Source organism: Lytechinus pictus, chromosome 3 (assembly GCF_037042905.1).
Source record: "Lytechinus pictus isolate F3 Inbred chromosome 3, Lp3.0, whole genome shotgun sequence".
NCBI classification, from domain to species: domain Eukaryota; kingdom Metazoa; phylum Echinodermata; class Echinoidea; order Temnopleuroida; family Toxopneustidae; genus Lytechinus; species Lytechinus pictus.
In genome coordinates this window covers 58,377,494-58,387,885 of record NC_087247.1, presented here as the reverse complement: position 1 = coordinate 58,387,885, position 10,392 = coordinate 58,377,494, and the positions used below count along the sequence as shown (strand labels likewise).

Genomic DNA, 10,392 nt, shown 5'->3' with positions numbered 1-10,392 from the left:
ATGGCCACATATGTTGGTAAGTCCCAAAAGACTTATCATTACAGTATTTATTTGTTAAGCTATAATTGGCATATGGAAAATTCCATTCTTTTCTGTCTCATTCAAAAAGCAGAACATACATTGTACATGTAGACTGAAAAACACACTTATGACTGTTATTTACAGCTCAATTTTACATAATCTTTGTTAGAAAAACCTAACAATTCTTGATTATGCTACAAGTAATAACTTAACATTTTCCTGAAATACGCCCTCATTAAAATTATTTTTAAATTCCTTACTTTTACCGCTTGACCCTGAGGGGGGATAACAGTCCCATATGTTGGTATCAGTGTCGTGCTGTGATTACTGCAACTCTAATGCAGCGATAAAAAGTCTGAATAGAGTGTGACTTTAAGCTCTTGACAAGTGAACCGAATCCCAGCATGGGACAGCAATTAGAGAGCAAAATACTGATTATAAGGGTGTAAAAGCCTCCAGGCATGGATTTGACTTACAATCAGTAGCACCATAATTGGCACACAAGTCATTCTCATTATTATATTTTTTTTTTTAAATATTTTTATGGTTGAAAGAAAAATCATACATCCTTTTGCTTCACCTTATCATATGCATGTAAAAAAAGAAGATGGTAGGATGTTACTGAAAGTCAAATAATTGCCCAACCAAGGTGTTCTAAAAAAAAGAAATTAGTACTTGACCCCCTAAAAAGGAAAAAGAGATGACGGATTGCATCGAACATAGTAATACTGGCTGATTCCTATTGGCTGTAAAAGGTATTCTTTTACTTGAGCATTCTCCATGGCTAACCCATTATTCTTTTTTTTTCTCCTTTATCACAGCAATCCGAGTGAAAATTTTCAAGCAAAAGTTGAAGCTACCAAATGGAAAACGATACGAGATAAACGACCCAGAGATACCTGACCTACCTATTGAAGTACTCAGTCAGTCACGCAGGGAATGGTCCGGGGTGATCCAGAAAGTTTATAAAGGATTTGAGAAACTCAAACATACCACAACGGTTAACATCTATTCACCTTTCTATGATTCATTATGCGGAGTAGGAACTCTCATTAATGATGAAATCTATGTTATCATGGGTAAGTAATCAAAAGATATTTAATGAAAAATTCAAACAAATACACTCTGTTTTCCTCTGATTAATATTCTTAGTGCTTGTGGGGAAAATATTGTCCCCCTAAATCTGTCTGAAATTATTTGAATGTAATCATTACAAACTATTTAATGAAAAACTCAAATCTACACCCAAAAGAGCACGGGCAATACACTGCATATATATCACAAGTACACCCCCATCTAATCCCCTTAAAAACATGTGACCAATTTCAGGATATCTAGAACACTAGAAGATTGTTTCCCCTTCTTATTAAAAGTAGATGTAGAATACTTGTTGAAAAGAGCAACATCTATTCATTTACAATAAATTAAATACATCTATTTAAGTAGAAAACCACCATCATTTGAAATTTGATATCTTCAAATAACCTCATCAATTTTATTCTTTACTCATTATCAGGTACATTTGGTCATGGGGGACTTAATTTTGAATTCTGTGATTGGCATCATTCATGGAAGACCGTCACACCGAAGCAAAGAAAAGGACTCAGATACTGGTATGCTGAAAACTGTAGTTGTCAGGTGAGTTGATTTTTTTTCTTTCAATCCTCTGTCAGTGTATTAACATGTTATGACACAATTTTATTGAAGTATAATGCACATTTGCATTGCTCCAAGCCCAGTCCTGAAGTAAATAGAGCTCAGTGGGATGCCTAAAGTATATTACAAAGCCTTATATACTGCTTAACAGAGTGTAGACCACATGTTTCTGGCTTAATCCAAACACATCATGTACACTCTTTAGATGCAATAACATTTTTTTTTAAATTTGATTGAGGTTTAGACTTGATTTCACTTTTTTTCTTCAAAGATATCAATAGGGCCGTCTGCACCATCCCGAGTTTTCAAATTAGCGCGCTATTTCTGATCCGGCAAATTATCCCGATCTGAAAAATCTCGAGATAGTTGGCGGTGGAGACGCAATTATCGCGCTAGTTCGTAGGATTAATCTCGAGATTGCAATCCCAAGTCAACTCGGGTTTATTTGCAAAATAGCGCGCTATTTTACGAATTATCCCGCTAATTCGTCGGTGCAGACGCACTCGAGATTGGACTCGGGGTAATTTATTCATGACGTCAGTCCATAATGCAATTCGCGTTCCACTTCCGCCTTGGTCAAAACATAAACACGTGCGAAAGTCAACTTTATACATGCGAATAGCGTTCATCAATTGCCTAATAAGCAACGATGGTGTCCCACCAGTGAATGGATTTTGGGAGAGACCAGACCGAAGGGGGAGGCGCTCATCGACGATGGTCATATTCAATAACAACACTGACAGCAGTGTTGTCTTATTCCTTCGCAAAATGTGAGCAAAAAGCATTTCTTTCCTCCTTCTCTCCCCCTCTCTCTCTCTCTGTCGTTGCCTCCTACTCCGCCATCATATTCAACGAAGAATACATCACTTCTTCACTCGCTGAGCTGAGAGGATTGTTGCATAACACCGGTCGAATTCGGCGAAAGTGCTACGGTGAAAGGAGTACATTGCTTGCATATCGCGGGAAGTTATTCAAAAGCGCGGGCCGTTGAAACTCCAAGATCCGACAGTGCGCATGCTCGTAACATCGGGCTTGTTGCCTCGCTCGAGCAGGAATCGCTCTTCTTGCGATGGTGGAGACGGGGTTTCTTGAATCTCGAGATTAATCGCGAAGTGGGCCGATCGGGCTAAAATCTCGAGATTGAGCAAACTCGGGATGGTGCAGCACCACCTAATGATTCTACATCTACTATTGATAAGATCTAGCTGATCTCTTTTCAAAACTATTAGCAGATCAGTTTTTATCTAAAATGCAATCAACTCAATTTTTTCCTCCTCTCATACGTTCTCTTAATGAAAAAATGAGTCTTGATATGGCGTCAAGCAATATCTACTTGCTGAGCATAAGAAGGAATGTCAAATACTGGACATCAAGGTCACTAGGTTGCAAATTTCATTATATATATCATCTGCCTAAAGAAAAATATTCAGAGGTAATATGAGGGTCAAATTGTCTTTGCCGAAAAAGGACTTCTGTAATCCTTCCCTTAACAAAATGTTATTCCACTTCCCTTTGAGAATTGTAAAACAGCATATTTCATATTCATTAATATAAAAAAATTCTTATAACATATTGTGTTTTACCACATAATAATTTCACTGTAACTTACTAAGCATGGTATATCTTTGAAAAAGGAAAAATGTGAAAAAAGAAAGTCATGTTATCAGTGAGTGAAATGAACAAAACAAGTCATCTGATACCTACAAAAAAAAAAGTGATTTAGAATATTCTACAATATCATCAATATGTTCCACTTTTAAACTTGATGAATTCCAATATCAAATCAACAGATAAGAGAGGTGAAGAGGGTTTGTTGATAATAGCTTGAATTTCAGACTGAAATGGGTGATACCCTCTTGATCACGCGTGTGTGTGCTCTTCTTTATATACGTACTCACTGGTGGAAAACCTTTCTTTTTACAATAAAGGGGTGACTGAGTCTTGTAGCAAGTCTAGATTTCTTGATTGCTGAGAATGTAAGACATTTGTGATATCAGGAGCAGATATCATATCTGTCTGTGTTTTGACTTGGAAGAATTGTTTGTTTTAGAAGAGAGGTAATGCCACATTCACACCAATGAAACTGACTCCATACCGACCAGCAGCATACTATTCAACATAGCATCTTAGCTTTGATTGGTCCACAATATTATAGTTTCCTTTGTGTGACTGTGACATTGAGAGACGTGGTAAATGATACTTATCAAAATGCACTGACAGCTTCATTAAATGTTGTTGTTGAAAATCATGTTGAAATATAATAAAATGTATACTAACTCATTCTTTCTTGTTTTCTTGATTAGATTGATACCTGTGGATTACAGCATCCATGTCGGGAAGCGGAACCAAACACCTTACCTAGTAGTTGTGAATGGGATGCGTGGCATAGTAGATGTACCAATCAACATACAGCATGCGTAATGACTGCACAAGGCTGCCAATGGCATCAATCAAAAGACTTAAAACAGTGTTTGAAATCACCTTGATATGGATCAACTCACTGAACACTACTCTACACTCAAGTGTTTAACACCTTAAGCATGTGATGACACCTTTACCATCATTCATCCTTCAGCTGGCAAAGATCTTTATAAAATGGATCAAATTTATATGTTTTGGGTGAAATTTCCATTTAAAACTGAAGTTATGGCTTAAACCTCTGAGTGTCTGAGGGTGCATATTTTTTTTTTATAACTACACATTTCACTTTAAAGGAACTGCTCCTCACATGTTTTTAGATGAAATAAACAAATCATATGTTTAAAAGGAATATTCTTCCTGAAGCAGTCTGAGGCTAAGAGTTGTGCATTTCAAAGCAACGCCATTCCAGAAGCCTTTTATTTTCTCTATGTTATTTATTTATGAAAATTCATGATTTCACTTCACTATGTAAGTCAAGGAAATCCATCTTTAAGTCCAAATAGTACATCAAAACTTAAGTTTTTCCCCAAAAAAGAATGAGTTGGGGAAACTAGACACACATTTTATTTTTTATGAAGTCATATATGTAAGTATTTTAAATTAAAAATTTAGGTATCATGGAATCAAAATCAGCATTAGAAATGATAGCCTGCAATGTGTCTTATTAACAAATTATTCATTCATAACCATATGCATTATTTCTCTATTTGAGATATCTTTAAAACATGTTAAAATGTGAATATGCCTTGATATAAATTAATCTTTACATTTTGTATTACAAACTGTACATAAGGGATGAAAAAATAGATGTTTAAGAGCTGTTTTTTGTTTTGTCTTTTAACATGTATATTGTATAATTTTGTATAAAAATGTTTTTATATACACATTTTTCTATTTCTTCATATTTTGCTTTGTCTATTCTTCATTGCTTTTAGTAGAAAATTTTGTGAACTCAACCTTTGTTTCAAAATGATTGTAAACATTCACACTGAAAACTTAATTCAACAATGAAAAAAAATCCAATGAATCCTCATTGGAACTTCTAAATAAACATCCTTCATTGAATATCTTTGCATACAATGTGGGTTTATTATAGGGACTGAACAAAGACTAGACAGTAATCACACTTAACATGCTAACAAAGAAAAACAAATAGCAGTTTGTGTAAATCATACAAAGTAATCTTCTTATTTTCTATCTTATAACTTTGTAAATGTTTTTTCAATGTTATCATGTACCATGTGCAATGTGCTAAATACTGTATAATCATTATATTGTGATGTGATGTTTGTGCTATTTTATTTGATGTGTTTGTAAATTAATAAATGATGGAGAGGCATATATGAAGGTAGGAGAATTAAAAAGAGACAAAAAGTAAAGATTGCTGATGGAAAAATAAAGTTATCAATAATGAAGCAACACCATGGAAATAATTGAATTTAATAGTGAAAATCAACTTATAAAATTTCATATTTTGTATCAACCAACATATTAAAAATACATGTAGCAATGACATATTTCCCACTCTGTAAAAACTGAAGTGCTAATTTAGCACTTACAGTGCTTGTATAGTGACTGCACTACGAGTGCTGATTTTCTAGTTTAAATTTGAACTAGAAAATTAGCACTCGTAGTTCAGTCAGTATGCAAGCACTGTAAGTGCTAAATTAGCACTTCATATTTTACAGTGCAAATGAATGTGTGTTCAAATCATACTTATTGATCTTAATAAGATGGTTACTACAGATTTATAGTTAAATAATGCAGATATCACCTGAATAAATGTACTCTTTGTCTTTAATTGCATTTTCAGGGAAATTAAGATCTGTTTAATGATAGAGTAATCATAATGCAATAATAAAGGTATGGACATGTATCATAGAACACATATTCTAAACATGATTTCCATGGGAAACTTAGAGATCGTATGCATATTAGTGTTCAACAAGTTCCAATTTTTGATCAATTTGGAAGGTGAAAGAGGAAAAGGTTCATTCATGTTGTATATTCTGCTTTGTGCACTTATCAGTAACATTTATCATGTCTTTTTACAAGCCTTCTTCTTTTCTATTATAAAATAAACATTTTGAAAAACTAACAAAATTCTTGGTTTTATTTTCTTCTGTTTATTAGAAGTTATTGAATGCATAAAAGATTAATGGTAATGAGGTGTATGAATGAAATAGCAAGAGAAAGAAAGAGAGGAAGATGGGGGGATAAGGATGAAGAAAGAGAAAGGGAAAATTGAAGAGTGAACAGGAGAGAGAGGGGGGGGGGGGTAAGTTAGGGATGTTTGCATAATGTTCAAATAAAAAGTTCAATAAACTGAATTAGCATACACAAGCCTATATGCGCATGTGTGCCCTTACAGAAAACTATTCATTCACAATTTTCACTAGGAAATTAAGATGGTAAAAGCAATAAAACTGATTAAAATAGGCAATACAAATATGATGCCAATATTCATGAACATTAGGTTCATGAATAGAAGACGAGATCAAACATCGATGAAAGGATACATCATAAATCAAAGAAACATGGTTTGAAGTGCAACATGTCGAATGTATCATATCAACGCCCTGCATCAATATCATATTGTCTGCTATACATCATAAAGAAACTAAATGAATATGAGTAAAGAACAAAGCAAAACAGTGTGGTATAAATCATATAAGATGCATGACTCACTACAGGCTTCCAATGGCAACCTAATTTAATGACGATGGTGTTATGCAGTAACCACTTAATACAAGGGTGGTACATCATTTACGTTCTCCTTATACATAAGACGTTTAAAGGCTATCAATGAGGGGAATGTTTTATATTTTTTCTTCAAAGTATTAAAGACACTAAGGACAAAATAAAAAAACACTTTAAACATCTCAAAGAGATGTATGTTAATTAGAAAATATATTTCATTATATATCCTGCAAGTTCAATAATATTTTGTGACATGGTGTTTATTTGATTTTTAAATGCCATGCCTTTCCTTTCTATCTTTGCCTGTTTTCTCTCTAAATCGCTTTTTTTTTGCATTTTATAAATTCAATAATGACCAACATCACCACCATGTACGTACCCATACCTACTCTCTTTAAAATACTTCTCTCCACCCTCTCTACCCTATCTTTATCTCCACATTGCTCATTCTCATATTGAATGTCATTGACACTTGCCGTCTCTTCAATGATTAACGACACTAGATTAATTATCAACTCTGCGGATCTGAGCATGTGTTGGCCGCTGCTTAAAGAAAACCAAACGCTTCTTTCATTGATTGATGGGACTCCTAACGCTAACTCAACAGCTTTCAAAGCACTTTCCTTCCCCAGCCACAAAGACCAATTAATCTTGATATAAAATGAGTAATATTTAAGAGTAAATCAGCAATATAATGTTATATTATATAATCCTCAAAACATAATTTCAGGGCATGTTATTTGTGCATATTTTATTTTAATTCATTCAAAGTTTATTGTTATTCAGAAGGTGGTTTCAAACTGCCTCGATCATAAGAATCCCCGTTAAATTACAAGAACTTTTTTAGGCTAAAAAATACCCATTAATTATTCCTGCATTCACACCACCCCAAAACATACCCTTCGGAATAAGTTCCTGAAGTTACGAGCATGCGCAGTATGGTCTGTATAAGCAGGCAAGGCGCGAGATTCAAAACCACTAGCTCAGCAGCCACCCACGGCGCCCGCGCCCAACTACACGCTGGGCTAAAAGTTCCCGTAAATTGCTTTCACATTGCCACAATACCTGCGACCTTGGAAAAATCCCCGCGAAAGTTCTCGTAATTTTGCCAAGTACCTTCTATTTAGTGGGTATTTTATTTCGGGTATATTATGCGTAATTTGCTTTCACATTGCCAATATTACCTGGTATTTTCTGATCGGGTAAATTTCCAGATTAGAAAATACCTGGAACTGACGAACTTCAAGGCTGTCTGAATCCACCTAGTAATTCTTTTTGGGGTAATGGGCTAATCATAATCATAAGATTTAACCAAAGATGTTAGAGAAACAACAACAAAAATTCAACAGAAAAAAATAAGCTATGACATTGCGGCTTATCCATCTAAAGCAGTCTAAGTAGACTAATGTGGATATAAATGAGATATCAACCTAGATAATAACTTGGGCATGAAGTTTAAATGAGGCAAACAATAAATATTTTAAAAAATTATAAAAGTTTATTATAATCATTGTATACAAAATAGATTATCATTAAAAGAACAAAACTGATTCACAAAATCAATATAGAGTAGGGTTGTGCTCACAAAGCTAATTGATTTTATTTTTCAGATATTTTCTTAAAATATAATCATATTAAATTGGGCATGAAGAATTCAATAGAAGTGAGTGAGTGAGATGGAAATTACTGATAAATTAATCTCACTTTAATTTATTACTCATACATAATTTCAACAAAGGGTTCTGAATAGACATACCAGTAGAAATGCCAATGGTTCTCATTTGATAAACAAAACAGGAAGTATAATTCATTTTGGTAAATGCATTTAGAAGAGCGCAAACCATTAAACCACTGACTTCTCACCAGAAACAGGATAAAACCAGTTTCAAAGCTATCAAATCAATTATTGGAGTAAAATAATGGTTTTTTTTTTAATAACAATTAAAATATTATATTATAATAATAGCAAGGCCCGCTGGTAGAACAGTTTTCGAAACTGAAGTGGCTACCCTGGGTAAATATACCTATATTATTATTATTATTATTATTATAATATAAAGTTTCTGTATAGCGCAAATATCCCCCTTGTCAGATGGTCCATGCACCCTCAGAACATCATATATTGCATATTTTAACTTTAAGTGTTTAATATAACTTTATCAATCAAATACATTTGAATTGTATGTCATTGGTGACAAAAGTCATTTCTTCTGCATTATCAATATAATACAAGAAATTAATTAGGATGTAATCATACAAATATAATAACATGTAGGCAAACATGTTCAGTTGGGGTTAAATGAATGATTGTTGTTGGGGTTTAACAGAAATGAATGCAGTGGAGTGGGGTGATAAAGCATTGGTTGACTGACTGCATGGGGTCTGGCATGAGGCAATGAATGGACGTAACATAACAGAGATATATATAAAGGATCCAAGGGATGCAAGTTACCGGTAAATAGGAGGAGGGGTTAATTGGCATACGTGTATGAGGGGAGGTATGAACAAGAAGAAAGTGAAAGAGAGAGGAAAGGAGATAGGAAGAGAAAAAGAGAAAGAGAGATAGAGCATACCTTAGGAATGTAGAAAGAAAGACATAAACAGAGAGGAGTAATAAAACAAAATTCAGTACAATAAAAAAGAAATGAATAGGATGAGAATTAAGAAAGCCTTAACATGAACATGTAGAGAGAGAAAAGGAGCTGATCTATAAAAAAAAGTAAGACTTAAGAAATATAAACAGGACCTTGGCTTGAATGAAAACTCTATCACTAAAAGTCTTCCTTATCTCCTCAGACCAATCAGAAACCTTGTTAGGAAATCTAACCAATCAGCAGAGCACTGTATGCTGACCTCATTCCATCAAGCGAAGGGGAAAGCAATGTCCGTCCGTTCATTGATTGGCGAGCCAGTGAAACCACAGAGTTGGTGCATGACAGTGACGTGATGCTATGGATCCCTGCATCAGGTCTTGTCATCAACCTCTCATTATTGAAAAACAAGATAATGGATGGCTAGCTTCTGTTTTGCCTACGTTTCAAGGAGAACGTGTTGTCCGGATGCACAACTCTCAGGCTACCATCCACGCTTGCTACAGATCGCCCTCTGTTGACACTGACAGTTTCATGGGATCATCTCCAAAATGAATTTTTGATGTCTATTAACACTGATCTGCTAACCAACACAACTACTTTTAAAAAGTGATAGCTGATTAAATACTCTTCATAAATCATCACTTTGTTCTACAGTGCTTGAAAACCCATTCTCCATGAAATTATTTCTCCTTTGTTGTTTTCACATAAGGTGGTTTCAAACCGCCTCGATCATAAGAATCCCCGTTAAATTACGAGAACTTTTTAAGGCTAAAAAAATACCCATTAATTATTCCTGCATTCACACCACCCCAAAACATACCCTTCGGAATAAGTTCCTGAAGTTACGAGCATGCGCAGTATGGTCTGTATAAGCAGGCAAGGCGCGAGATTCAAAATCACTAGCCCAGCAGCCACCCAGGGCGCCCGCACCCAACGACACGCTGGGCTAAAAGTTCCCGTAAATTGCTTTCACATTGCCAAAATACCTGCGACCTTGGAA

At 34.6% G+C, this 10,392-nt stretch overlaps 1 protein-coding gene across 1 annotated transcript; it reads left to right on the top strand.

Moving 5' to 3' along the window:
* LOC129255461 (metalloproteinase inhibitor 4-like) lies at nucleotides 1-6,201 on the top strand. Its single transcript, XM_054893812.2, has 4 exons — nucleotides 1-16; nucleotides 843-1,100; nucleotides 1,538-1,659; nucleotides 3,981-6,201. Exons 1-4 carry the CDS (start codon nucleotides 1-3, stop codon nucleotides 4,161-4,163), a joined length of 579 nt encoding a protein of 192 aa, XP_054749787.2. The 3' UTR covers nucleotides 4,164-6,201.
* The last annotated feature ends 4,191 nt before the right edge of the window (nucleotides 6,202-10,392 follow it).

Coding starts and splice junctions, on each gene's coding strand:
- LOC129255461 (XM_054893812.2), top strand. Junction 1,101..1,537: donor TGAAATCTATGTTATCATGG/GTAAGTAATCAA, acceptor ACTCATTATCAG/GTACATTTGGTCATGGGGGA. Junction 1,660..3,980: donor CTGAAAACTGTAGTTGTCAG/GTGAGTTGATTT, acceptor TTTCTTGATTAG/ATTGATACCTGTGGATTACA.